Source organism: Pistacia vera, unplaced genomic scaffold, assembly GCF_008641045.1.
Source record: "Pistacia vera cultivar Batoury unplaced genomic scaffold, PisVer_v2 Contig656, whole genome shotgun sequence".
Lineage (NCBI taxonomy): Eukaryota > Viridiplantae > Streptophyta > Magnoliopsida > Sapindales > Anacardiaceae > Pistacia > Pistacia vera.
Window position 1 is genome coordinate 108713 of NW_022196508.1, and position 27781 is coordinate 136493.

Genomic DNA, 27781 nt, shown 5'->3' on the forward strand with positions numbered 1-27781 from the left:
TTTCAAAATAAATAAAAAATGACCCACTAAAACTAAAGTCTAGTTATTAATTTTAAATATTTTTTTTTTTAAATGGGTATTATTATTCATGAAAAAGAATTGTAAAATCTAGTCAAACAGACTAATTAATCAAAAATACTATAATGTATGACCTAATATTGTATTATAGGTAAGCTAACCATTTCATAAAATGGAGAAGACTGTAGCTTGTGTTGCCAATTGTTAAGCCCTTGTTTTATATATCATTTGTGATTAATTAATTAATTAATTAATTAAATTATGAGTCAATAAGGTGGAGACTAGGCTCTTTGAAGGAGTCAATGCCCACTCTTGTTCCTCCACGTGGAGGTTACATGACAAAGTAAATGTCTACGTCTAAAACTAATTTAAAAATTACAAGATTGAGTAATCAACAAGTTAAATTAGCATATGCCATTGGTCAATCAATTAGAAAAATATCACATTAAATATAAGAATCAATAATCATGAGCTTTTGAGATGAACAGAAAAATCAAACTTAAAAGAACTAACAAACTAATAATTCGAATAAATAATCGTCTACTTTGAATCTAGCTTTGATTTTGGAATTCACCTAAACGTCTATAACCCAAAACACATCTACTTATTATATAATGACGTTAGACGTGACAATTCTACTAAAACGTTGTCTGGTGTCTAATCTAATTCCATATAATGTGAAACCAATAACTTATGTATATTATACAAACTTAAGAAATAGTAAAGATAGTGAGTTGTCAAATTAATTACATCCTAGAATTCAACAGCGAGCTGAAAACAAGGTTCTGATGCACAAATGGCATAATCTTCAAGAACATAATACAAACAAACACATGGAGTGCAGACGAGATTCAGAACAATATGTATGACTGAATAAGACAAGGATACTTTCTAGCGGCGAGATGCTTAAATGTAAGCAAAATATTGACTTACTTAAACAGAATGAAGAAGGGGAGAATTGCGTCCATCTGTGCTTGAGGAATATTGAACTGGCATCAGAGCTGGATCCCGGTAGGCGTTTTCTAATTTGTTGTAGAACTCAGATATTGTAGGGTCATTCTGGTCTTCTCGATCTTTCTTTACCAAACACTGCACAATTTCAATATTCAGTACTTCCCCAGATGGATAAAAAAAGAATGCAACAACTTGTGAGAAGCAAACAAATTTCAATTCCAAAAACAACATAAAATGTAATTTTGATGAATAGTGCTCCATGAGCAGATAATATGAGAGTGTCATGTGATGCAGACCCATCAAAGTTCAGCATTTTCTTAAGTACTAGGATTTGGTCTGTAGAAATGGAAACAAGGGAAAAGGCATCACTTGGACAAAAGGGCACAGATTCAAAATTGTTAATCATGTCTATGGAACTGAAAAGGAGGTAACTGTTATAGGGCATAAGTTAACAGTTTAAAGTTATTAAAAAACAAATAAGAGTAGAATAATACAAGAATTAAATTTCATAAAATGGTTTTAGGAAAATCTTCTATGAATTTTGAGATCAGAAAACATTGTTAGTTAGGCTGCAGTATATTCAAATCTCTCTTGCATTATTTCTTCGTCATGGTAACCCCCTCTAAGAACACTATTTTCGGGAAGGAAAAAAAAAATCTTTAAAGGCCCTAACTCTTTTAGATTATAATAGAACAATATAATGGACCACACTTATCATGAAGTTGAGACAGCCAGAGAATACATGTATACAACCACATAAAGCCTAAGCTTGTGTACTGTATGATTAAAACAGTATGCCAGCTACTAATACCCAAACCCAAAGGTTAGGCCTCAAGAGTCAAGTCTAGTAGAAACTGTTCTCAAGCTGAAGACTGGCTCGAATGAATGCTTAAACCGTGTTAGAACTTTGTATTTCTCTTTTGAACATCAACCAAATTCTAAATCTAGTCAATCTCTCAAGTAGATCTCATTGGAGTCTTGTGCCAGGGTTGAATGTCACTCTATTTTTCTATACAGTTAATAACAAAGTAAAAATCCCTGTTGGAAAAATCGCAAGCCAAGCTTAATGGAAAATACTAAAACAAAGAGAAGACTGTGAATCCTCATTTCTGATGATTGCTTGATCTTTTATCATAATTTCTTGACTTTCAACTCCAAGTTTTATAAGATTACATCGTTGATTATTAAACAGGAAACATAGACAACAAATTAAAAAACCCATGCTATACAATAACAAAATGCAGAGATTCATGAAGGAAATGTTTAGTCTGACAATAGATCGATAATGTTAATATGCCAATGTACCTCCATAGGAAAAGCTGTGAACATCGGTAAAAACCGTTTCCTGCAGTACTCATTAAAAAGAAGTGTGAGAACTGGAAGAGGAATAGTCAAACTGGATGCCAGAGGAAGCTTCTTAAGCCCAAATATGCCGATTGCAATAATGTGCATCAGTATCAAGGAAAAAATTGTTGAATTATGCACTATAGGCCAAAACTTTCCACCAGTTTCAAACTTGGGTGCATATACATTCAATAACTGCAACACGAAAAAATATGTACTAAAAATACTAATATAAGTTCAATAAACAAAAAGTACATAGGACAAGGAAATTCATATTAATTCATGCAAGAAACTAAGTTGGATCAAACACTAGTAAAATGAAAATATCAAATTGTCAGCCTATAAGTTTCTAGTAACAGTTTAAATTAATCACAAAGTAACGACGAAATATCTGAATGTCAGCTGATGAATTTCAAGTACTGATGAAGCAACACCTCAATTCACATAAATTTTAGACTTCAAATCATATGTTTTTCCATTTGCATTGGATTGGTAGACAATAACTTAAATCAAGGATAACAATCCACATAAAGTTGTAGTGGCACAAATTCACCGTTCTTATATACAAGGAGACAAGTAATCTTCATTCTGCTTAGACTGCTCATAAAAATGTAAAATCAACACCAGGAAGAAGTATTACTACACCAAGCCAATAGCCACATCTAGAAGGTGCAAATAAAATCTTTTGACAAAGGAGCATTATTAAGTATTTTGTTAACATCTAATAATTTGAAGAATTTAAGAAAAGCACTCCAATACCTGGTTTCGGTAGATGATGTATCCCAGACAATAAAAAACCAAGAGGAACGGAAGAATTAGTGGATCAAGGAAGAAGTATGTGATACCAAGAAGTTCAAAGAAGACAATCCTTGGGATCTCACTGTGCCAAGCAATTGATGGAACCTCAAATTCATTACCAGAATTATGAGAAAATATTCTACTTATGAAACTGTAAATGAGAGCAGTCAGTCGAAAGAGTTCTGATGATAGGCTGGTCCATCCAGATGTCACAACATATGCAATGAAGAATGACGCCTATACAAAAATAAAGAATCTGCATTATTCTCTCAATTATAATATTAAGAAAAAATTGAAAATTTAATTATAACACCTTAATACTAAAAAAAAAAATAAAAAATTTGATGGCTAGAAATCCATAGTTTTGGAATACTAGCAGGCAGTTAGCATGCTAAAACACATTGCCCAATCTAGCTTGAAACTCAACCATGGAAAAAGTTCATAAAGTTCTTTCCTTGTACTATGGAGGTTGCAATTAATAGTAGAGGCATATATTCACCTGTGCAGGAACACCTTCAGCAAGCACCTGTGGAATTTTCTTGGGCTCAAGAAAGAGATTGACCTGATAGAGAGCTGTTCCTGATAGCACATTCACAAAGAAAATGTTCCATACAGTAAACCACCACATCTTGTTACATGCACTTTTTGCTACCTGGCTGAGAGATATGTATCCTTCAATAGAGGAAAATAGTATCATGACGGGCGGCACAAAAGATAGGAACAACTGAAGGATAAGACTGGGAAGATATCCTGTAATTACTTGACTAATGAATGTCCTGCAATTTAAAAGATGGTAAAGTTTAGTTTTCTTATTCTACAAAAAATGTAATCTCTGCATAACAAATTTATTCAGGATTATTAAGTATATAGGACCTATTGAAAATGTCAATGAACTTTGAAATTTCCTAAAACAAAAAGAGTTACTTTCAGTCATTTAAAAGGTCCTTCCACATCTTCAAACCCTGATGAATTCCAACTATAGGGAAAAAATATATGGTTTTTCTTCGCACAAGATGCTTCAGACCTATTAAAAATTTCAGTTGAATTGCATGAATATATCTTTCTCACAGAAGACTAAAGGACCTCAAAGGAACTTCTGGTTTGCTTTGACTCTGGGGGGTATGCAATGCAATTAGCAAACATGTAAGGAAATATTCACTTACAGACTCAGGATGCCTCTTAAAAACGGAAACCAAGTCTCCAACTGATCCAGGTGAGTAAGACCTTGCACAATTACAACTGGAACAAGGAATAAGACTATAAGAGCAAAAGATGCAACATACACCAACAGCTTGCAGATCCATCTTTTCATGAATGATGCTGAAAAGAAAGGCCAGTAAACATCCTGAGGATCAGGAGCTTGCTCAGTGATCCAGTCCGTGGGATTGACCCCCTGTTTAATATTTAGAGCTACTGCAGCACCCAACCGTGACTTAAAAGACACAAAAGCAGCTGGTATATCCTAAATATTTGGAAAGCATGATAGAAGAAACAGTTGCATCAGATCAACTTCATACAAGAAACAATTTAATAATCAAATAATCTGCTGGTTACTGAAGTTTTACTTGTGTATTAACTCTTTCCTAGAGCTAGCAGCCTTTAATGCAGTGAGAATCTTAGAAATCATAGGTAATGCCTTCTAATCTTGTTTTATTCCATAAAAAATCAATCCATACTACTCAATGTTGAGATGAAGCATATACTGACAATTATATGTCCTTAATGTAGTACAAAACAATGCATGATTTAAAGGCTCTGTAGCAATAGAAACCTAGATCAAAGATCAGGAGACTTGGATCAACCAAAGGAAGATGAGACTTGTTGGATACAGTCACAGTTCTACTTCTGGGGCAACAAAGCAGAACCCTTATTGTCCCCCATTCTCATCCTAAAACTCAGCTATGTCAAGCATCAAATTCAGAAAGGTTTTACACCAAGTCTCCCAGAAATCTGTTTTGGCAATATTAGCACTGCATAGGTAACCTCCGATTTGAAATAGAGCATCACTTGAAGGACTGATGGATACTTATACTTCCAAATATATTTCTATTTGTATCTATATTTATATTGGTGACCAAAAATTTTTCAAGCAGATTAACAGAGGAAACACTCTTTTGTTAATATGACCATTTTTGTTGAGCTTGAATCCTAGTAGAAAAGTACCTATAGACACACAAATAGCACACACCTTTCCTGCCAAAGAAGATCGCTCCATTCTCACGTTATCCTGCAAATCTTCCAACTTCTTTTCATAGTGGTCCAAAAGATCAACTTTGCGTCCAAAGAGTCCCAAAAAACCATCACGTCTAAACCTTTGCTGGGAATCCTTTTCCAATTTTAAGAAGGCAAGTCTTCTATACAGCTTGTCCGCATCACTCTACAGAAGATAACCCATGTAAGATACAACATCCATTCCACAAGTAAACAACTAAGGTTTTAAAATAAATTTCATCATTGTGAGGGAGAGAAGAATGCTCAAAATAAATCAAAGTGGGCATCAAATGCTTACAATGAGTTTTTGAATTTTGTTTGTCCGCCGAACAACAGAATGTGAAAAGTAAGTAGAAGGATGATACTCTTTGAAAAAACTCTCAACAGTTTCATTGACGCTGCCCCCAGAGGAAATAGGTATACCACGGACTAATATTGTAAATTGATGAGGCTTAGGTTTTGATGAATAGAAATAAGAAACTCTTTTTGACGAAATATGACTATACTCCTGCAAATCATAAACTCATCATGTTATAACAGCCAAGAAAGCTTTTGTTTCTAGGAATCATCAAAGTGTGATTGCATCAGCTGAACAAACTTACATAGTAAAGAAGATAGCAGACAGCTGCAGTGAAAACATACACAGCACAAAAGTGAATCCATAACCTTGAGAAAGGCCAAGAGTATGATAAGAGCTTCTCACCACAGATAAGCCGAATGCCAGTTTGTATAACATAAAATTATATATACTTGGAGAATCTAGTAATGATCCGTATGAAAAACTTCAGGACTAGTGTGACAAGAAAATATCAGAGAGATGTTATTACAATAATAAGAAAAAAAAGAATCATTTAAGAAATTACAAGCATAACTTTGAGAAAATATATACCTTTCACAAACCAATCAAAGTGAAACAAATTTTTAATTTACGAAAACAACTTTCTTTTTGTGAAAAATAAAAGTAATTACAAAACTCCAACTTCACAAAACCAGTAAATTATACATCAAGTTGGACTGTCAATGCACAGTAAGCTTACTATGGACTTCCTCTGCAAACAAAAAGACACATTTTCTTAGGAAAAAGTTCTTAAATGGAAATCAAGGATAGGAAATTAATGACAATATACATGACTTGTATTATTACTACATAAATGCTTTCAAGGACAGAAAAAAACCAATAATACAACAACAAGGACATATTGCACTTTGAAAAGCAGCACCAAGAGGAGGAAAACTCCACGATGGGAAATTTCCTGTAAACAAGGTGCATCAAATACACAGGACACTTAACAAGTTACAAGATATGCAAGGATTAGTAAAACTTGGGGCATATATTCAGCAGCAACTTATTTCCAGCAACCATACATAATGCTAATTCTGGATTTATCACTATCATAGATTAGCACCATTGGAAAATGAAATTTCATTTCACCTGTTTGAACCATTGTCTACATTCGAAATACTGAAGGAGTCCAAAGACTTGTTTGGCAAATCAGAAAAATCATAACTCAGCTGATTCCCCAAATAATTAACCGGGAGAAGGATGAAGACACCAATAATCCCAGCAAATGTAAATACCTTCAAACTGCATCCACGAAAAAATAAAAAAAGACACAAAAAATCACTCCATCGAAACTAATAATCACAAAACAACACAATGTGTTATTAATGCGCTTTATATACAAAATTGAAAACTGTATATACAGCAACATATTAACATTTCAGTTTAAAAGATAGTTCTCAAAACCAATTGAAAAACAAAAATGAAAATGCTGATCTCAACTTTTCTACACAAAATTCTGTGAAGCGATCACTAAATTTTCCAATAACATTTAAAAAACGGGGCCGTTTGGCATCTGTCATTCAAGTTATTAATCAACTGAAACTTTTCTACACAAAAATCAGTGAAACGATTTTAAAAATTTTCCAAGAATATTTCCACTCAACAGAACTTCAAGGAAATAACATAAACGGAGTCTTCTTGTAATCAAGTTATGAATAATTACCAGAAAATGAAAATGCGCATGAAGACGACACCATCGAAGCCTAAAGTTGACAAGAGCTTATCCTCGGAGGGCGCGCAAGCTTGTCTCACCCAACCGGGAGACGGAAACAGTCTTTCTAAGTTGAATTCATCGTTTCGCCGTCGCGATTTCTGTCTGCTAACCAAACGTGGAGCGTAGACAGCGAGGTTAGAAGGTTGATTTCGTAAAATTGAGTAGAGAGTGAAGAACAAGAAACAGAGGCCGAGATTGATTCCGACTGAGGTTAGAAGAGCGGAAAGAATCATTTAGAAAGAGTTTTACTGTTAGAATCCGAAGGAACCGTAGGCGGAAAGTAGAAGACGAAGCTTGAGCGTTGAGCTTCAGCCACCTTTGCGAAAGAGAAGTTACTGTATTTAACTATTTACAGTTTAATTGACATTTTTGCCCTTTAGCTTTAATGAATATCCGACAATTATTATCAATGACGCTATGGTATGGCATGGAATTATGGAAGTAGATTTTGATTAATACATACTAAATAATAATAATAATAATAACTAAATAAATAATAATAATAATTTAAGATTAATGATCATGTATATGAAGTAAAATGGAAAAAGATTGTATTTTAATATTTATTTTGTAGCATTAAAATGAAATGATTAAATGAATAACTGTGCTGAGATATATTTGAAGTGTTTATATATATATTCCCTTTGGAGAACTTACAGAAGTAAAGGATTTTTTTTAATAATATTTAATATATGGTTATATTATATTTGAAATGGGTGAATGGACTATAGATTATTTTAAAGATATAATTTATATAAAAAAAATATATTCTAGATAATTTAAGGTCAATTAGAAGGAAAAAAACTATTAATAATTTCATAATTACATAATTTTTCTTAAAGATGTACCTTAATTAGATATTCATGATTCAAATTGTGACCCATGGTTGACACGAATTGGAGATAATGTAGATAAACGCACAGTCTCATATTCGATTATTTATTTAAGTATCCTTAATTTAAGTAGGAATGTTCGATTTTCTATCTGAATATTCCTGATTTAAGTCGGAGATCGTAATAGTAGATTGCTATGTTAGTCTCCCAAAGTTAGTTGAGATGTGCATTAATAAACTTGGATACCTTTTTAAAAAAAAAAAAACTCAAACTGTAATACATTTATTAAAAGATTAATATTTAAGATAATTTTACTATTAATTTTTTATAAACTCATTTTTATTAGATGTAAAAGTATTTATATAATATCAACATTTAATGCCAATTTAGATTAGTTCTCACTCAATCTATCTATACCCTTTTTAAGAGATCACTTTCTATTCAAAACAAGTGATAATATCAATTTTTTTTTTTTTTAAAAAAATTGAAATAACAATAATATAATACTCGATAGAATTAACTAATATGAGTTAGTAAATATTTATCAAAATATTTTTCTATATTAATATTAATAGTTAAAATTTAATTAGAGAGGTTTTTGTTTATTAATCAAACTTTAAGGGGACAAATTAATAGATTAGAACGACCAAAAATAATAATAATAGTAGTTTTATTAGAAACGTTTCTTAAAACCGCGAAAACGCGCATCCCAAAACTCGAAAGATCTGTGTTATTGTATGTAATCGAATCTCAATAACACTTGAGAGAGACCCCTTTCACATCTCTACATCTATACTCAAATGTAAACCAATCCCACAATTTCACTAACGGGATCTCTCGAAAGCGTCGTCGTTTCCTGTTCACAGAAGAGTTTCAGAGGGGGGAATCCTGTGAAAACAATATCAGGTATTGTTTTTTTGAGCTCAATTTCACGGTTTCTGTGTAAAGTTGAATCCGATTTGATCCTCTGATGTTATTGGATTCTCAGCTGATCTTTGTTTGTGTATCGTTTGATTCAAGATAGTTCAGTTTTGAGTCGTCTAGTTATGTGTGGAATTTTAGTTAGATCTGGTCTCTGTGATCTGAATTTTCATTTTTATGTTGTGAAGTAAGATGCTCTTTATTTAATGATATTGTTGTTGTTTTTTGGTATTATTAAGGAGTTTTAGTTACCAGGAGGTTTAATATCTAAAAGTAGAGACTAAATATGGATTGGATGCAACTTTGTTTTAGTAATGTATGATGCATGATCAGTAAATTTTACCATTTTGGGGTTGTGACTGGCGCGGTAATTTGCCAAAGCAATGTGTCAATTTATGATTTTGTTTTTGAGTTGGGTTTTTGTTGACTTTTGTTAATTTATAGTAATTGGTGTGATTTGGTCAGGTTTGAGTTTATTAATTGCTTGGTTGACAGTGGCATGGTTCAAGAGTAGGTTTGAATTGTAGAAGTAGCCGGGATAAATATGGGGCACGTGAATATGGAGTCTGGAAGCAGTGCTATTTGTAAAGATTTCAAGTCCTGCCCTGTTAAACCTTCCAGGGGAGCTTTAGCTTGTATGATAAATTCTGAAATAGGTGCGGTTTTGGCTGTGATGAGGAGAAATGTACGGTGGGGAGTCCGCTATGTGACAGATGATGATCAGCTAGAGCACACTCTTATTCATTCTTTGAAGGAATTACGGAAACAAATATTTTTATGGCAAAATCAGTGGCATACTATTGATCCAGCTGTATACCTTCAGCCGTTTCTGGATGTAATTCAATCTGATGAGACTGGTGCACCAATCACGGGTGTTGCTTTATCGTCTGTTTATAAAATCTTGACACTTGATGTGCTTGATCTTGATACTGTGAACGTGGGAGATGCTATGCATTTAATAGTTGATGCTGTAACAAGCTGCCGGTTTGAAGTAACTGATCCAGCATCTGAAGAGGTGGTGTTGATGAAGATACTTCAGGTTCTTCTGGCATGCATGAAAAGCAAGGCAGCAGTGAAGTTGAGCAATCAGCATGTGTGCAATATAGTTAATACATGTTTTCGTGTAGTTCATCAAGCAAGCTCCAAAGGTGAATTGTTGCAACGGATAGCACGGCATACGATGCATGAATTGGTTCGGTGTATTTTCTCTCACCTTCATGATGTTGACAGCCCAGAACAGTCATTGGTTGATAGAAGCTGGTCAGGTGCTGGTGAAAAGGTAATATTAACCTTGGCATAGGTTTTTCTCTTTAATGGACCATTTCTTGAAAGTTTAAATTACACAAAGACTATGGCAAGATATTATGATGATTTGTAATATGTTGCATACTAAACCTCCCTCCCCACTGCAAGAGTAAGTGGCGGTGCCCTATGTTCCATATTTTGTATATTGGCCTGTTGATTTTGTCAACTTGAATGTTGTTTCAGTAGGTCATCTCTGATGATTTGATAGCTGGAGTTTATGTGATTTTAAATCAAGCTGTTAAAGCTAACAACAACATGTAATTGATGTAATATATCAAAGGCTAGATTGTGAGCTTGAGGGTAGAGGTTGGGCTTTTAAGCTGGCCAAGGCAAAATAGGTTTGCTAATCTATCGTAGTTGTAAAATTACAAGCTTTATGTCTTTCATTGAGTGGATAAATATGATTTGTGGTCAGAGTGAGTATTCATGTCATGTATTGGATTTTTTCACCATTTAGTGGTAATAGGTTACTGGATGCTCTGGCTGGAGCCTTAATTGAGCAGTCAAAATTTAGAGATGAGTTGCAGTTCATTGAGAAGTGCTCTGCCTCCTTTATTTGTATTTCTAAACTGGAATATTTATCTTGTCCTGGACCATTTCTAAAGTTTCTTCTTTTTGTGCAGGTGGGGCTGGAGAAGGATCTCACTTTTGGAAATAAACCGTTAGAGAATGGCAATGTCAGCGTAGAGAATGATGGTCAATCATCAACTGAATATATGTCAAATGCAAATGAGATGGATGCAAATAAGGTTGAGATTAGTAGTGGGATGGAGGCTGCTCAAAATGGTGAGAAGATAATGATGGAGCCATTTGGAGTTCCATGCATGGTGGAGATTTTTCACTTCCTTTGTTCTCTGTTGAATGTCATTGAAAACATGGGAGTTGGTCCTAGACCAAATCCAATAGCATATGATGAAGATGTTCCACTGTTTGCTTTGGGTTTGATTAATTCAGCTATAGAATTGGGTGGGTCGTCATTCAGTAAACACCCTACATTATTGGCATTAATTCAGGATGAATTGTTTCGTAATCTGATGCAGTTTGGTTTGTCCATGAGCCCACTAATTCTTTCTACAGTTTGTAGCATTGTTCTCAATCTTTATCATCATTTGCGTACTGAGCTCAAAGCACAGCTTGAAGCTTTCTTTTCGTGTGTGCTTTTGAGGATTGCTCAGAGTAAGCATGGATCTTCTTACCAACAGCAGGAGGTTGCTATGGAGGCTTTGGTTGATCTTTGTAGGCAGCAGACATTCATGACTGAGATGTATGCCAATTTTGATTGTGACATAACCTCTGGCAATTTGTTTGAGGACCTTGTAAACCTATTATCAAAAAGTGCATTTCCAGTCAATGGACCATTATCCGCAATGCATGTTCTTGCTCTGGATGGTTTGATATCCATGATTCAGGGTATGGCAGAGAGGATGAGCAATGAATTGCCTGCTCCAGAAGGGGCATCAATAGATCCTGAGGAATATAATGCATTCTGGAGCTTGAAATGTGAGGATTATGGTGACCCTTATTATTGGGTTCCATTTGTACGTAAGATGAAGTATATCAAGAGAAGGTTGATGGTTGGAGCGGATCACTTTAACCGGGATTCTAAGAAAGGTCTAGAATATCTCCAAGGAATGCATCTGCTACCTGATAAACTTGACCCACAGAGTGTAGCATTTTTCTTTAGGTACACAACTGGGTTAGATAAGAATCTTATTGGGGATTTTCTCGGGAACCACGATGAATTTTGTGTTCAGGTGCTTCAAGAATTTGCTGGGACTTTTAATTTCCAAGGCATGACTCTAGATACTGCATTGCGTCTTTTCCTAGGAACTTTCAGATTGCCTGGTGAATCACAGAAGATACAAAGGGTGCTTGAGGCGTTTTCTGAAAGATATTATGAGCAATCACCAGATATTTTGACCAATAAAGATGCTGCTCTCTTGTTGTCATATTCAATTATATTGCTCAACACAGATCAACACAATGTACAGGTTAAGAAAAAGATGTCTGAAGATGATTTCATCAGAAACAATCGGCAGATCAATGGAGGGAAAGATCTTCCTCGAGAATACCTTTCGGAGCTTTATCTTTCAATATGTGAGAATGAAATCCTGATGATCCCAGACCAAGGTGTTGGTTTTCCAGCAATGACATCTAGCCGTTGGATAAATGTAATGCATAAATCCAAAGAAACCACTCCTTTCATCATGTGTGATTCAACTGCGTTCCTCGACCATGATATGTTTGCGATCTTGTCAGGTCCCACAATTGCTGCAATGTCAGTGGTTTTTGAACAAGTGGAGCAGGAAGATATATTGCAGAGATGCATTGATGGATTCTTGGCCATTGCCAAAATTTCAACATGCTGTCATTTTGGTGGTGTCTTGGATGATTTAGTTCTGTGCCTCTGTAGATTCACAGCCCTCCTGAATCCGTTATCTGTTGAAGAAGCTGTTCTTGCCTTTGGAGATGACACCAAAGCCAGGATGGCAATGACAACAGTTTTTACAATAGCAAACAGGTATGGTGATTACATCCACTGTGGCTGGAAAAATATTTTGGATTGTGTCTTAAGCTTGCACAAGCTTGGTCTTCTACCTGCTCGTCTAGCTAGAGATGCAGCTGATGATATGGAGCCATCCTCCGATGTGGAGCAGGGTAAACCTGCCACTGGTTCTTTATCAACATCGCATGTAACACCTCTGGCCACTTCGCGGAAGTCATCTGGTTTGATTGGTCGCTTCAGTCAACTCTTATCATTTGATATTGAGGAGCCAACGTTGCAGCCAAGTGAGGAAGAAATTGCAGCTAAGCAGCGAACTCATGAGATAATACAGAATTGCCACATTGATAGCATATTTACGGAGAGTAAGTTTCTCCAAGCTGAGTCTTTAATGGAGCTTGTAAAGGCTCTTATTTTGGCTGCCGGCCGACTCCATAAGGGAAGTATCTCCATGGAAGATGAAGACACGGGTGTGTTTTGCCTGGAATTGCTGATTGCAATTACACTGAATAATCGGGATAGAATTATGCTTATCTGGCAGGGTGTTTATGAGCACATAGCCAGTATTGTTCAGTCAACTGTAATGCCATGCAAGCTGGTAGAGAAAGCTGTGTTTGGGCTCCTAAGGATATGCCAGCGACTTCTTCCCTATAAGGAAAACCTGACTGACGAACTCCTTAAGTCACTCCATCTAATACTGAAACTTGATGCCAGGGTTGCTGATGCCTATTGTGAGCACATTACACAGGAAGTTATGCGCCTTGTAAAAGCAAATGCAACTCACATCAGATCTCATGCAGGGTGGCGCACAATCATTTCCCTTCTATCTATCACAGCCCGACATCCTGAAGCATCAGAAGCAGGATTTGAAGCACTAGCTTTTATCATGTCTGACGGGGTGCACTTGTTGCCATCGAATTATATTCTGTGTGTGGATGCAGCAAGACAATTTGCTGAGTCTCGGGTTGGTGAGGTTGACAGGTCTGTTTCTGCCCTAGATTTGATGGGAGGCTCTGTTGTTTGTCTTGTAAGATGGTCTACTGAGACAAAGAACACAGTGGGAGAGGAGGCTGCTTTGAAGTTGAGCCAAGACATTGGGGAGATGTGGCTGAGGCTGGTTCAGGGACTGAAGAAAGTGTCTTTGGACCAGAGAGAAGAGGTGAGGAACCATGCTGTTCTGGTGTTGCAGAGATCTCTGGCAGCAGTAGATGGGATTCACCTTCCAAATGCCTTGTGGTTCCAGTGCTTTGATATGGCCATATTCACATTGCTCGATGATTTATTAGAAATTGCTCAAGCTAACTCTCCAAAGGATTACAGAAACATTGATGGAACACTAGTTCTAGCCATGAAACTAATGTCGAAAGCATTCTTACAGTCACTGCAGGATCTCTCACAGCAACCATCTTTCTGCAAATTATGGCTTGGGGTTCTTAATCATATGGAGGGATATATGAAACTAAGACTCCGGGGAAAGCGATCTGAGAATATTCATGAATTAGTTCCCGAGCTTCTGAAGAACAATCTGCTGGTGATGAAGACTGCTGGCATTCTTTTGCCCACTGATGATATTGGTGGGGACAGCTTTTGGCAGCTGACATGGTTGCATGTGAAGAAAATAGCCCCATCCTTGCTATCGGAAGTTTTCCCTGATCATGAAGTGGAGCAATTGAAAGCAAAACACATAAAAGCCGGGGAAGGTCCTGCACCTGATGGATCCGAAGTTGTTCAATCAGGTGAGAGTACAGAAAGCAGATAAAATTTGTGCAGAGAATTTTCTATCATTTTGCTTGGGAAATGTAGATTGCCTCGATGATATTCATCTGTACCAGTTAAACTCCAGTCGACTGTCTGTCGATGTTTACATCTGCAAATATCCACCCTTCACCAACCAAAGATTTGTTGAATAGATTCAAGCCATTAAGAAGGATTGCCAAAGCAAAAACACAAAGACCAAGTTTAATAGTTTGAGCATCTCAGTTTTCCTGGAGTCGCTGCTGCATTTTTCCACTCTTTGAAAGGAGTGATCCCCATTAGAGAGATTTGTTCTTCAAGGGATCGAAGTAGACCCCTCCTTAAATTTTGTACTTTTGTTACTAATCTTTATACCAAAAACATAAATTTCACCATATCTTTGTATACTTGGTGTCATATACTCTATGATAATACAGTGTTTTTAGGACACTTTATGGAGAGAAAAATATCACTAGGCGAGATGATTATTGGTAGAAAACAATTGTGTTATTCTTTAGACATATTTGATGCCTTTTATATAGTATTGTTTTCCTCATTAAAATGTATATTTATTTGCTTTCACATTTTTCATTAGTGGTCTTACCGTTATTAAACTAATTAGGAATATATAAATCCCTGGCTTTGTTTTAATTCCTGTTTTTTTGACTTTGATATATTATTTATTATAACCAAGGTGTCTCGCTCAGTTTGTGCATATATTAACTAATCTTCAGATCTATTGAACATTTTATAATTCCAATGGAGTAGATAAGTCTTGTCATAACTAGAGTGTTCGAGTCAGTTTATGCGTATCTCAACTAATTTTCGGGTTCATTGAATACCTCACAAACCTAATGGACTAAGTAAGTCTTATTATAACCAAGGTGTTCAAGTCAGTTTATACACACTTCAACTAATCTCCGAGTCTATTGAACATCATATAAATCCAATGGATCAGGTAAGTCACATTACAACCTACAAAATCAATAGACTATGTAAATCTTATTATAATTGCGGTGTCTGTGTCAGTTTGTGCGCACCTCAATTAATCTTCGAATTTATTGAACTAATCTTTAGGTCTATTAAATATCTTATAAACTCAATAATTCATATAAATCACATCACGAATATGATAGGTGGTCAATGTACATACTCGAACACAAAACCTTTAACCTCTGGATATGATAAATTTGTCAACTAGGAGGAATTAAGCCTAAAAAAATTATTTAAAATTATTTTTATTATTTTTAAAAAATAAATTTTAATATTAATAAGTCAAAACACATAACCTGATCCGTATATTCACCGCTTCTATAGAGACTCGAGCAAATATAATCTTACCTGTAGCCTCCATACAAAAACCAATAATTTTCCGCCACGTTTAAAAAAAAACTACGACATGCCAACTTTTCACGAACCCGTCACGAACTAGCATGTAACATTATCATTCACCTCCCATTATCACCCACGCGAGCATTCACCGTCGTTTCGATCTTTCATTAGCCAATTAACCTCCGTTTCGAGAACCTTCGCAATCGCAAGAAAGGTAGAAAAGGAAAGAAATTCAACTTAGTTACTCTGCGATCTTAACGAACTTCGGTTTCTCCGAAACATTCAGGTTCGGGAATCTGTAGAGAATCACGATTTGTTTTGTGACTGCGTATCGAAATTGAGATTGTAATTTTGTTTAATTTGTTGATCGAATCAGTGAACAGATTTTTTTTCGATTAACAGACGATGAGTGAGGTATTCGAAGGATACGAGCGGCAGTACTGCGAGATTTCGGCGAATCTTTTGAAGAAGTGCACTGCAGCTGCCGCTCTTTATGGAGGTAATGTACAAACGAAAAATTAGTGCAAGTTTATGATGATTAGAATTATTATGAAGCTTTGATTTTCTGATTTTGATGATTTTATGTATTATTTGCAGAGCAGAAGAAGCAAAAAGTGTCTGAAATAAAAAGTGGAGTTGATGAAGCCGAATCGTTGGTATAGTAATTGATTAATGTAGTGTGTTTTTTTTTTTTTTGGGTAACCGATTAATGTAGCGTTTGTTTGAAGTTGAGTTGTATTTTGATTTTCTAAAATCTAAAAACTTGAATTATATAATATTTTTAAAATTTATCTAATTTTGCACTAATTTTTAGGATTAGGACTGTATGTGAATTTTTTTTTTTTTTGAAATCATTTCAACCAAACAGGTTTTATAAAACTTCTTGCGTCTCTTGCTTTCTTAGTTTATAAATTTTTCTTTTTAGAAGTATTTAAAAAATATAAATGGGAATTAATTTTCAATGGTCGTGATACATTTTATTAAAGTGTAGTTTGGATTGTGTTGGTGGTGTTGAATGTGATGGTTGAAGGGTTATACTTTGGCAGATTCGGAAAATGGACCTTGAAGCGAGAAGTTTACCGCCTAATGTTAAGGCTGTGCTTCTTGCTAAGTTGAGGGAGTATAAGTCAGATTTAAACAATCTGAAAACCGAACATAAGAGACTTGCATCTGGGAATTTGAATGCTGCTGCTCGTGATGAGTTGTTGGAATCGGGAATGGCAGATACGATGACGGTATGTGTAGCCTGCCTAGTTTGTTTTTAAAGTAGTTAATAGTTTTCAATGCCGTTTTAAGGTATCAATCTGATAAGAGATTTATGGACATAGTTTAGAGGTAAAAAATAATTAGCTGAGTTGCTAGTTTGACTTCATTTGCCCGAACTTATGATTTGTTTGGGTGCATTTTAAGGGCTGCTATGCGGTTCTGTGTTAGTTTTTTTTTTCATTTTATATGCTGAGTGATTGAAGAATAAAAAAGATGTAGTACATGTGATTGTATTTTTCTTAAACTTTCTTCTATATTAGTTATAAAATTATGTAGGATTTTATTTGCTGACCTATATACTAGTATAAAATATCTTCATCTAGGCGTCCTAATTGTTTAGTGTTAATAAGGAATATGGAGCTGTTTACCAAAAACTTCATACCTTTTCATTTGATCTTATTCGTTTATTCTACTATTAGTCTTTGCTCATCCTTATTCATAAAAATTGTTGATCAATTTTTCCCACTATGATGATGCTCATATAATAGGCATCGGCTGATCAAAGATCAAGATTAATGTCAGCAACAGGGAGATTATATCAGTCTAGTGATAGAGTTCAGGAAAGTAGAAAAACCATGCTGGAAACCGAGGAGCTTGGTGTTTCAATTCTCCATGATTTGAGTTCACAGAGACAAGCGCTTTTACATGCCAACAACACGGTAGCTTTTTTATTAAATTCATTGTGCCCTTATCATTTGTGACATCAGCTGTTTGCCTTTTGATATTTAGTCTCGTTTCAATTTCTTTATAGCATGTGATTACTTTGTAAACTTTTTTCTTTTAAGTATCAACATTGCCATATGTTATTGATTATGGTCTTCCTCAACCAGAAGTAATGAAGCATCAGAGTCCACCTCACGGGTTCCAATTACTACTTCTTTTCCTTTAAGTTACCTGCTTTGATTTGTTCTAAACCAAGAAATACGATGGAGCTCTCATTTCGACATTTATTCAGTTACGAAAATCTGTTTTTTTCCAGTTCAAGCTGTAATGACATATATTCAGTTACAAACCATTGTACTCACTGTTTGTTGCTCATCTGTTGCAGCTTCATGGAGTGGATGATAACGTAGGCAAAAGTAAGAAAGTTTTGACGGCCATGACCAGGAGAATGAACAAGAACAAATGGATTATTGGCATCATCGTTGCAGTCCTTGCGATCGCAATCATCTTGATATTGTACTTCAAACTTAAATAGCCTAGATACTTTCTCCATGGATGGTGGCTGTTTTACCGACAATGATTTTTTTTTTTTTTTTTTTTTTTTAATTATGTGTGAATTTGCCATTGAGTGCTTAAGTGAAGTCACTTTATTAATTTCTGACCTTTTTGCTTCCTTTTATCCTACGGAGTGAATCTTAGGAGGTATCTTTGATATGCCGTGTCTTCTGTATCTAAAACAGTGACGTAAAAAAATGGTTGATGGAAAGAAATTTTCAGCTTGTTTTATACCAGCATTTTTTATTGGTTTGGGTTGTTACCGTGCCGCTTGTTTTGGCCCGAAATTAAGTACGTTTTTTGCAATGAACTGGAATTAGGTTACGTTTGATATGAGATTAATTTTATAATCTTTGTTTAATTTTTAAGATTCTCTTCGTTTAGATGTCAAATAATAAAATATTACGTAATCTTTTATTATAAATAGTATTTACTGTTAATAAAATTAGAGTTAATCAGATTATTTTTTCAAAGAGTGTTAATATAAGATTATTAAGATAATTTTAATTTTGATCTTATTTTATCTTTAATCTTTTATCATTTTGAATATATTTGTTCTCATATGTTCATCAAATAACAATTAGTTCTGTCCCTTTACATTTGAGAATATAGTTAAAACACTTAGTTACAAAAAAGTTTAAAAGTTAACAAAATACTCCTAATCATCCAAGATCACTACTGGTCACCGGCGAAAGTCGTCATATTGACGTAAGACTGACAAAATTTTGCCGGTTGTGTGTTGGTAAAGATGTTTCTGGCCATGGATTTGTGATCCATGACAAAAAATGATCAGATTTGGCCGTTTCACAGCCAAAGATGTGGCTATGAAACGTCATAGATCTGATCGTGAAATGGCTGTCGTTTCGTAGCCAAAAATCTGGCATTTTTGTTGTCAAATCTAATCGTTTTTTACCAGTCAGATCCAGCTAGTCGTACGCCATTACGATAGTTATCAATAGTGGTGATTGACTGCTGACAGTGGCTTGGGATGGATGAGAATAATTTTATTATAAATTAAAGTTTCATATGGATGATGTGTTTTAACAAAATTTTAAATATCGGTTAAAAAGAATAATTTAAAAAATAATATTATATTATTGTTTTAAAAGAAGAACAAATAATATTATATTATAATATATTCATCGATTTATTTCAACCAACCAAAACATATTTCTCAATATAATATTTTCCAAATGATACAATATTTCCTTAACCACGCTTACCGTTAAAGATTATCTTGGAATCCGGTATTCACCTATGACACACTAACCTCTCATGAGATGGCCGATTTACCACTCCCTCCCTCGTCTATCTGTCCGATCTTTCCGTTCTCTTCTCCGGGCATGTGCTCGTCAGCCTTCCCTTGCCTCCGGAAAAATTTTGCACGCTGTAATCCTCACCACTGGTCTATCCTCCATTCCAAACGCCTTCCTCCTCAACCCTCTTCTTCATTTATATGCAGCATGTGGTGCAACTTTACACGCACGTAAACTGTTCGATCAAATTCCCCCGTCACACAAAGACACTGCAGACTGGACTGCCCTTATTGGTTGTCTTGCCCGCCATGGTATGCCCCAAGATGCCATAAGTTTATTTGCTAAAATGCGGAAGGAAAATGTGGGAATAGATGGGCTGACCATGACTTGTTTGTTGAGTTTGTGTGCTGGGTTGAGGGATTTGCATGTGGGTGTTCAGGGACATGCTTGTGTGGTGAAGATGGGTTTAGGGTTTAACGTTAGGACCTGCAATACGCTGATGGATATTTATGGAAAGTGCGGGTTGGTAAATGAGGTGAGATCGATTTTTACCGAGATGGAGGTGAAGAGTGTGGTGTCATGGACTGTGGTTTTGGATGGTGTAGTGAAATGGGAAGGTGTAGAGAAAGGGAGGTTAGTGTTTGATGAATTGCCGGAGAGGAATGAAGTTGCCTGGACAATTATGATTGTGGGTTATGTGGAGAGTGGATATCACCATGAAGGTTTTTCGCTTTTAGGTGAAATGGTTTTAAGCTTAGGACATGGGCTAAATTCTGTTACACTTTGTTCAATCTTATCGGCTTGTGCTCAATCTGGAGATATGGTGATGGGTAGGTGGGTTCATGTTTATGCCTTGAAGGCAATGGGGAAGGAGATTGATGTTAAGGTTGGCACAGCTTTGGTCGACATGTATGCGAAATGTGGAAGGATAGATACAGCATTCAAAGTTTTCGAGTACATGCCATTGAAGAATGTGGTGGCATGGAACGCGATGCTTAATGGTTTAGCGATGCATGGATGGGGTAAAACTGTGCTGGAGATGTTCTCGAAGATGATTGAAGAAGTTAAACCAAATGAATTGACATTTATGGCTGTGTTGAGTGGCTGCAGCCACTCAGGGCTTGTTGATCAAGGTTGGCAATATTTTCACAGCATTGAATCTGTGTATGGTTTAACACCCAAAGTTGAACACTACGCTTGTATGGTGGATCTTCTAGGTCGAGTTGGTCGATTAGAAGAAGCTGAGAATCTGATCAAAAGAATGCCGATGCCACCAAATGAAGTTGTTCTGGGATCCCTTCTGGGCTCCTGCAGTGTCCACGGAAAGCTGCAGCTTGGTGAACGCGTTCTGCAAGAGCTAATTCAGATGGATCCCCACAACACAGAATATCATATCCTTCTCTCAAACATGTATGCTTCAGCTGGAAAGCACGGCAAGGCTAATTCCCTGCGGCAGGTTCTCAAGAACAAGGGTATAAAGAAGGTACCCGGAATGAGTTCCATTCATGTTGCCGGCAAAGCACATCAGTTTTCTGCAGGGGATAAATCACACCCACAAACGCGAGAGATTTACAGTAAGTTGGATGAGATGATTTGGAGTCTGAGATTGGCGGGTTACACTCCAAACACAGCCTCACAGGTTTTATGCGGTGAAGACATGGAGGAGTAGGAGCAGGCTTTGTTTGTGCACAGTGAGAAACTTGCAGTGTGTTTTGGGCTTATGAGCACAAAACCTGGTGCTCCTCTTCACATTTTCAAGAATCTAAGGATATGTCAAGACTGTCACTCTGCCATTAAAATTGTTTCAAAGATTTACAACAAGGAAATTGTTATTAGAGATCGTAATCGTTTTCATTGTTTCAAGCAAGGTTCTTGCTCTTGCTGCGATTTTTGGTAAATATAACTTCTGGTTTTGTATGCCCTTCACTCAAAGAATGTTACATTAACAAACCTTAACAAGCCGTGAATTACTTCAGAATTCTGCTGCGTGTCCTAAGTATGTCTTAGTTTAGTTTGCTCTTCGAAGCCTCATACTCGTTAATTAACTCAGACTTTCTAGATGTAGGTCTCTCCCTCTTGAATTTACTATAATCTGCAAGTAAGCTACCATTAACTTTATGCTTCATGTTCTCCACCAGTGTTGTTAACACCTTTTCAGAAAATATTTTATTTAGAGAGGTTTGGTCAGCACTCAGGAACATATAAAAGGCTTGTGGAAAATGTTGAAATGAGAAGAGGGTTTCGGGGTCTTACCGACTCTGCAATGTTTCTACGAACATCTTCGGGGATCAATGCAAGGGCAGGAGGAAGTATGAAGCTTATATTCATCTCTAGTTGACCTTTAAGCCGGCTTCTTGGTCCTCGACTGTCAGAGTATAATGCTCCTTTTACGCCAAGAGAAAATTGAGACGGCTCGAGAACAGTATCAAGTCCTCTTAGCTCCCATCTTGTCTGAAAAAGAATGGCTTTGGAATAAATCCAAAGAGAATGATACAAAATTACGAAAAAAGTTCATTGATGTGTGACCATGACTTACAATGCCGAGCTCAAGAACCTTTTTGATATCACTTGGAACTCCTGGAGGGTAGTCTTTCCCTCCAGTTTTGCATCTCAACCTCATATCTATTACCGGCCAGACAGTCAGGAAGAGGAACTGTATGGGCAACATCTGAATTCTCCACTCCTCCTGCATAAATTTCACATTAGAAGATACCAGAGGCAAAAGAATTGAAAAGGATAACCATAATTTATTGAAATTTTTCAGTGGTCATTTGGGGAAATGCCATGATTCCAATTCTCAAAAAACTAAAACTGCCTAAATGCAAAATACAAGGGTTGAATGGCTAAGCTTGAGCACTTCTGCCCTTTCTCCTAATGAACTACATAAACTAAACAAGTTTCTAGTTTTCATGCCCACAACACTTCTAAAATTCTGGGCAAGAGCATTGCCTTTATAGCTCTCACACAAATAACTTTCTGTGCTGATTTAAACTCCTTTCCAGTAACCCAATTACTGTTAGTTCGGGGGACTTCTTAATGGGAATTTCTCATCAATAACCAACTCAATACACACAACACAAATAACCAATTTTGTTATGGCTGCACTCTTTCAACGAGAGCTACATAATTAGATGTGATCATAAGATTATTCAATTACACTGGCATAGAAATACTCCAGTCATTATACTCCATTCCTTGTCCTCAGAACCCTTTCGCTTGTTGCGCAAATCAGTATCCTTACTAGCATAAGAGGTCTCTATAATCCAAGATTGAACTTCCACAAAGATGATCAAGTATAATAAGACTTATTAATTACACCAATTATCAAACATTTCAAATTCCTTATAACTAAAATTCTCCGGTAAACCCACAAATCAACCATGCTATAATCATATGACACAAAATTTATGCCTAATTAGTAACTGCTATGAACCACTATAAATCAAATAAAAACAAAATTTAAAAGAAACCAAACCTCATTAAGTTGGTGGCTTCTTCGTTTGTCTGGAAAAATCGCTTTAAAAACTCTAGGTTTATCATCCAAGTACTGATCAAAGGAGGCCTGCAAAAAGCAAACAAACAGTCTCAAATCAATCAACACAAAAATCCCACCTCGAAAAATTAACAAATAAACAAAAGGGTATACGTATACCCCAGGAGACTCGTAGAATGGAATGTCAGTAGACATTCTTGAAGAGTAAGCGGCAGGCTTCATTGTCATTTGGCCCTTGACCACTAAAAAAGAAGCCTGTGAATTTGATCTTTTGGTTAACGTTAATGCATGGCTATGGTATTGATATTGATGTTGATATAGCCATTCTTGCTTCAGCTTTAGTTTGCATGGCGCAAGAGCAGAAGCTGCAAGTTCACTCATTTGTTGAGTTTGTGGCCTGTTTCTTTGTTGTTTTGTGTTTTGAACAGAAAATTTGAGAATGAGGGAGAGGAAAGTGAATTTTGTGTTCGGAAGAAGAAAGGTACATTAGATAAGCATATCTTGATTAGGCTGTTGTTGTCTATGTGGCACTCTTACAGGGACTTCTGATAGTGCCGTGGGCCTACTTCTTATTCTTCATTTAGTGGTTGTGTTGTACTGTTGTGTCTACTCGCTGTTCGAAAGGACAAAGACGCTTGGTTTGGCCAAAAACGGTTTTTCTTTCAATTTTGGGAAATCAACGCTATCATTCTCCGATAACAATTTAATTTTTTTTTTTTTTTTTTTTTTTAGAAAGCCTCGAGTCTCCGCATACCTAAAGGTATGAGACTACTCTCGATCAGAGCTTAGGTAAATCAGGTAAGTATCTTTGACCACAAAGTACTTTCAGTACGGTTCCAATCCTTGACATTACAAATAAAATTCGTTTTATTGGCGATTCAGTTACCAGTCGGACTACACCTCATAATTTCACCAATAACATTTTTATGAACTATATGTAATAGTTCCAGGGATTAAAAAATACGTAGAATACACTACTGGTATTTTTGACTTAACAATTAGTTGTTTTCGATAAATGATTGGATGTTTTAAATGAAAATTGTACAAAAGATATGTTGAATAAACATATTTGGCGGAGTCGATGAACCTATTCATGAAGGAAATGATCATTACATGGAAACAAAAGAATATGACATAATTAATAAACAAAATCTCATGAAATCAAAAATGGCTTTAGTCTATGGTCAGATAAATGAACCATCAAGAGATCGCATGAGAGTTGGTTTGACTACCCTAACTATAGCTTAGCATATTTCCGAGATGTTAATGAACAAGATGTACTTCTATTTTGATCCATTAATTGAAGATGAATTTTATATATATATATAGTTTGTTAAAAGGGTTATAGTTTATTAGACGTTCATCACATTTCAGTATTAAGTTTGTTTTATTATTTGATATATAGTTTTTTTCATTGTCATGAAATGAAGGACATTTCATGTATTCTCAACACCAAGTAAAAATACTTTGCTAAAACCATGGACTCATATACCTATAATATATTGAATAACATTGAAGTCCAATTAAATTCTATAGGAGAAATTTAAATATATAAATAAATAAAGCAGCATCTGGCATCAAGAAGCATGGCCAATCACTTACAAATATCTAATATAAACAAACACTCATAAAGTCTCTCATAAATTTGACAAACAATAGTTGAAATAGCCAGGCCGAGACTTTGTTCATTGCACACAATTAAGATTTCATTGACATCAATTGTCTGATTATTTTTCTGGGAATCTTCTTTTGCTTGCCGCGTTCAATTATAAACTCTACGCAGAATATGGTACCCTCAGGCACATTTTCTGGGCTAGCCAAGGCCTTTGCGGATTTGGATCGATGAAGTTATGCATCAGAAACTGATCTGCTTCTTCATCTATCAGTTCTCTAGCCCATGTCACACGATTTGCAGAGCAGCTACCAGGCCCGAAACACCTGCAGTTTCGACTGAACTGTCAAAACTCATTTAACAATGACTACCAGGAAAAAAAGAAAGAAAATTGTTTAACAGTATCCTAGTGATCATATGCTCAAAACCTCCATGTCATGCAAAATAGATTACATACTCCGTAGCTCATATGTGAAAAAAAAAAAAAAAAAAAAGGGTCATCCAGATACTAATTTAACTTTCCAAAAAATCCCAAAATCTAGAGAGAAAATGGAAAGAAAGATTGTTCTTAAACTTGAAATACCTGTACTCATAAAAGCAAGCACTTCTCTCGTTCTCAGCTTTGCCCCAGTTGTGCCAACCTACATGTTTGACACATGCATCTATGTAAGTATGTGCAAAGACCACCCTTCCAAAAGGTCCCCATGGGCGTCCAAGATATGTATACGCTGAACCTCCATTGCCAGTAATCACACATCTGCATTAATGCAATAAATGTTCATGCAGGAAATAGGGAACCATGGTACACATGTACAAAATAACTTAAGACATCTTGGTCAGGCATGATCCTGTTGCATGAGAAAAAATTTATCGGTTGATTTAAATATCAGTAATGATGATGAATTCCGTCAGGATAGAACATTTTTAGGGCCCTAAATAACTTACAGTTTTAGACTGTATAAAGCCCGTGGTGGGATTTTTTCTTTAAAACGAAAAGAGAAAAGAGTTGGCCACACACCTCAAAAACACATAACCAGTTGTCTCCTGAGAAGATTTCCTGCTTTGTGCAGTTATAAAACCTGCGGACTTGCAATGGATATGACAATGCTCTAAGAGAGCAGTACTATTCCCAAAAATGAAATCCACGCTTCCTTCAATATAGCAATCTTTCAGATACTGTTTTCCATAATGTAAGTACAGAGTATCCTGCATGAAAATCGGCAGCAGCTATCTTTTAGCTAGAAGTACAAAACATAATATCCGTCCGAATAATTCCACAAACGAAACGGACTTACTGGCAACCACTGTCTATTGTTGGTTCAAAATACTAAATTAATTTGACTGAACCTGCAAGAAATCACCTATAATTACAACTATCTCATCCAATAACTTTTATTCATCAAAATACAATATCTTCTAAAGATTATTATTTCCTAGGTCATCTTATGCCCAAAGACATCATTGATTCAATCAATAACTAAAATCCCCACCCGTTTTGCTTAAGGAACAAATAATTTTTACATTAAACACGATAAGTTTGTCAAATAATATGAATGAAAACACAAGTTAAATTTGTTTCCTTGTACAAAGGTCTCACAATATAAATCATCCACCAACAAGTTAATTATTTCAAGTTATCCTATCATCTAGATGATACGTTCAAAGAATCAATAACATTGTTACGTATCAATTAGACAAAATGAACTCGACGTTTATAACATACCTGCCACCCAAGAAACCTGCAATTGTAGAAAGCACATCGATCTGCTGTTACTCTGATTGCCACAGCTTGGCCAGAACCCTATAAAATGTAAGATAGAGAATGATAAAGCAAGACTCGAATCATCACAATAACATCAAAGCACTTACAAAAAAATTTACTAAGCATTTTTAATCAACTCTATAAAACCCGAAACAGCCCCCAAAATTTCATGACACAATCTCAAGTGCCCAAAATGCACATATAAACAAGACCAGAACATAAATACAAACAATTACAAAATATTTTGAACACATCAAAAACTCCAAACAACAAGTCCCCACATTTCATCCATACCCATTAAAGATAAAAAGGATCAACATATCAAGTCCCAAAATGTCCCATTTCCACCACAAATCAATGAACAAGCATTCAATTGAACAGTGCCTATTAACAAACAGGTAAAAGAACAGAAACTACCTCAGGTGAAGAGTTCTCAAAAGTGATATTCTCAGCAATAAAATCTTCTCCCTCAACTATCACACTCCCACACCCAAACGTCCCAGTACCAATCACCCTCGCAGCCTGCAAAACCATAACAAAACAAACATTATACATTATACCCCAAAAAAATCCAATTTTTGTCAACGTATCAGAAACCCAGATAAGCGTGGCACCAAAAATCCGTGCACCCATTAAACCTGGTGGTGTTCTATCTTGGTGGCAGTGTTGTTCCAAGTGAGGATCGTAGATTCTGGGGAAAGAGCCGCGAGTGTAATGAAGTTCTTGGTTTTGGGGACGTAGACAGGTTGATTATAAATTCCCGGTGATACACGAATGATGGTGCGACAATTGTTGCCGAGTGGCACCATATCAATAGCCTCCTGCACCGTCTTGTAGTCCCCGGAGCCGTCTTGCGCCACCGTCACCACACAAGACGCCATTATTGATTGCGGAGAAGAAACGCAGATCAAGATAAAAAGGTTTTGTTTTTTCGTGAGTTTATGTCAACTGATGTAATGTAAGATTATTGCTGGCGTTGTTAAAGTAGTTTGAGTTGTCCAAAGGGAGAATCTTGAAGTGGGTTTTTGTTGTTTGTTATGATGCTTGCCTGTATTGTTTTAAGAGGATGGAGAAGAGGTTATTGTAGTGGTGTCCTCTCTTTTGGTTTCCATGTGGCTCAAACTCAATCAATCAGGGAAATGGAGGGAAGACAAGGGATTTGAG

General features: G+C 35.8%; 6 protein-coding genes across 11 annotated transcripts; 3 read left to right on the top strand and 3 right to left on the bottom strand.

Annotated features, from left to right (window-relative positions):
* Positions 1 to 669: 669 nt before the first annotated feature.
* Positions 670 to 7706, bottom strand: LOC116112188 (CSC1-like protein HYP1). The gene is made up of 10 exons (XM_031398362.1): positions 7332 to 7706; positions 6758 to 6910; positions 5928 to 5991; positions 5624 to 5833; positions 5303 to 5491; positions 4278 to 4576; positions 3614 to 3890; positions 3076 to 3351; positions 2278 to 2511; positions 670 to 1107 (listed from the first exon to the last, which is right to left on the bottom strand). Exons 1-10 carry the CDS (start codon positions 7613 to 7615, stop codon positions 952 to 954), a joined length of 2142 nt encoding a protein of 713 aa, XP_031254222.1. The 5' UTR covers positions 7616 to 7706; the 3' UTR covers positions 670 to 951.
* A 1252-nt stretch (positions 7707 to 8958) lies between these two features.
* Positions 8959 to 15239, top strand: LOC116112061 (ARF guanine-nucleotide exchange factor GNOM-like). Of its 3 annotated transcripts, none has more exons than XM_031398241.1 (3): positions 8959 to 9121; positions 9602 to 10415; positions 11065 to 15239. In XM_031398241.1, exons 2-3 carry the CDS (start codon positions 9681 to 9683, stop codon positions 14701 to 14703), a joined length of 4374 nt encoding a protein of 1457 aa, XP_031254101.1. In that variant the 5' UTR covers positions 8959 to 9121; positions 9602 to 9680; the 3' UTR covers positions 14704 to 15239. The 3 variants fall into 3 exon arrangements, with proteins under 3 accessions (XP_031254101.1, XP_031254104.1, XP_031254103.1); XM_031398244.1 differs by having other exon boundaries at positions 9624 to 10415; XM_031398243.1 differs by having other exon boundaries at positions 9632 to 10415.
* An 852-nt stretch (positions 15240 to 16091) lies between these two features.
* Positions 16092 to 18733, top strand: LOC116112075 (vesicle transport v-SNARE 13-like). Of its 3 annotated transcripts, none has more exons than XM_031398265.1 (6): positions 16092 to 16296; positions 16394 to 16509; positions 16608 to 16666; positions 17057 to 17245; positions 17765 to 17935; positions 18325 to 18733. In XM_031398265.1, the coding sequence occupies exons 2-6, from the start codon at positions 16416 to 16418 to the stop codon at positions 18472 to 18474; spliced, it is 663 nt and encodes a 220-aa protein (XP_031254125.1). In that variant the 5' UTR covers positions 16092 to 16296; positions 16394 to 16415; the 3' UTR covers positions 18475 to 18733. The 3 variants fall into 3 exon arrangements, with proteins under 3 accessions (XP_031254125.1, XP_031254123.1, XP_031254124.1); XM_031398263.1 differs by having other exon boundaries at positions 16093 to 16296; positions 16387 to 16509; XM_031398264.1 differs by having other exon boundaries at positions 16094 to 16296; positions 16413 to 16509.
* A 969-nt stretch (positions 18734 to 19702) lies between these two features.
* LOC116112206 (pentatricopeptide repeat-containing protein At5g15340, mitochondrial) lies at positions 19703 to 21647 on the top strand. The gene has a single exon (XM_031398382.1). The coding sequence runs from the start codon at positions 19770 to 19772 to the stop codon at positions 21417 to 21419; it is 1650 nt and encodes a 549-aa protein (XP_031254242.1). The 5' UTR covers positions 19703 to 19769; the 3' UTR covers positions 21420 to 21647.
* A 71-nt stretch (positions 21648 to 21718) lies between these two features.
* Positions 21719 to 23653, bottom strand: LOC116112207. Of its 2 annotated transcripts, none has more exons than XM_031398383.1 (5): positions 23403 to 23653; positions 23226 to 23312; positions 22287 to 22436; positions 22004 to 22201; positions 21719 to 21900 (listed from the first exon to the last, which is right to left on the bottom strand). In XM_031398383.1, the coding sequence occupies exons 1-5, from the start codon at positions 23622 to 23624 to the stop codon at positions 21754 to 21756; spliced, it is 804 nt and encodes a 267-aa protein (XP_031254243.1). In that variant the 5' UTR covers positions 23625 to 23653; the 3' UTR covers positions 21719 to 21753. The 2 variants fall into 2 exon arrangements, with proteins under 2 accessions (XP_031254243.1, XP_031254244.1); XM_031398384.1 differs by having other exon boundaries at positions 21734 to 21842.
* A 1124-nt stretch (positions 23654 to 24777) lies between these two features.
* On the bottom strand, positions 24778 to 27768 carry LOC116112159 (pectinesterase 31-like). The gene is made up of 6 exons (XM_031398336.1): positions 27256 to 27768; positions 27035 to 27139; positions 26579 to 26656; positions 25874 to 26061; positions 25439 to 25612; positions 24778 to 25181 (listed from the first exon to the last, which is right to left on the bottom strand). Exons 1-6 carry the CDS (start codon positions 27496 to 27498, stop codon positions 25019 to 25021), a joined length of 951 nt encoding a protein of 316 aa, XP_031254196.1. The 5' UTR covers positions 27499 to 27768; the 3' UTR covers positions 24778 to 25018.
* Between the last annotated feature and the right edge of the window lie 13 nt (positions 27769 to 27781).

Excerpts from the sequence above, each read along its gene's own strand:
- LOC116112188 (XM_031398362.1), bottom strand. The coding sequence starts at position 7,615 with ATGATTCTTTCCGCTCTTCTAACCTCAGTCGGAATCAATCTCGGCCTC. Across the intron at positions 5,492-5,623 it reads ACAAAATTCAAAAACTCATT|AGTGATGCGGACAAGCTGTA; the intron begins GTAAGCATTTGA and ends TATCTTCTGTAG. Across the intron at positions 1,108-2,277 it reads TCACAGCTTTTCCTATGGAG|TGTTTGGTAAAGAAAGATCG; the intron begins GTACATTGGCAT and ends GAAATTGTGCAG.
- LOC116112061 (XM_031398241.1), top strand. The coding sequence starts at position 9,681 with ATGGGGCACGTGAATATGGAGTCTGGAAGCAGTGCTATTTGTAAAGAT. Across the intron at positions 10,416-11,064 it reads GGTCAGGTGCTGGTGAAAAG|GTGGGGCTGGAGAAGGATCT; the intron begins GTAATATTAACC and ends CTTTTTGTGCAG.
- LOC116112075 (XM_031398265.1), top strand. The coding sequence starts at position 16,416 with ATGAGTGAGGTATTCGAAGGATACGAGCGGCAGTACTGCGAGATTTCG. Across the intron at positions 16,667-17,056 it reads TTGATGAAGCCGAATCGTTG|ATTCGGAAAATGGACCTTGA; the intron begins GTATAGTAATTG and ends ATACTTTGGCAG. Across the intron at positions 17,246-17,764 it reads GAATGGCAGATACGATGACG|GCATCGGCTGATCAAAGATC; the intron begins GTATGTGTAGCC and ends CTCATATAATAG.
- LOC116112206 (XM_031398382.1), top strand. The coding sequence starts at position 19,770 with ATGAGATGGCCGATTTACCACTCCCTCCCTCGTCTATCTGTCCGATCT.
- LOC116112207 (XM_031398383.1), bottom strand. The coding sequence starts at position 23,624 with ATGAGTGAACTTGCAGCTTCTGCTCTTGCGCCATGCAAACTAAAGCTG. Across the intron at positions 23,313-23,402 it reads CATTCTACGAGTCTCCTGGG|GCCTCCTTTGATCAGTACTT; the intron begins GTATACGTATAC and ends TGCTTTTTGCAG. Across the intron at positions 22,437-23,225 it reads GAAGCCACCAACTTAATGAG|GAGGAGTGGAGAATTCAGAT; the intron begins GTTTGGTTTCTT and ends AAATTTATGCAG.
- LOC116112159 (XM_031398336.1), bottom strand. The coding sequence starts at position 27,498 with ATGGCGTCTTGTGTGGTGACGGTGGCGCAAGACGGCTCCGGGGACTAC. Across the intron at positions 27,140-27,255 it reads CCAAGATAGAACACCACCAG|GCTGCGAGGGTGATTGGTAC; the intron begins GTTTAATGGGTG and ends ATGGTTTTGCAG. Across the intron at positions 26,062-26,578 it reads GCAGGTTTCTTGGGTGGCAG|GATACTCTGTACTTACATTA; the intron begins GTATGTTATAAA and ends ATTTTCATGCAG.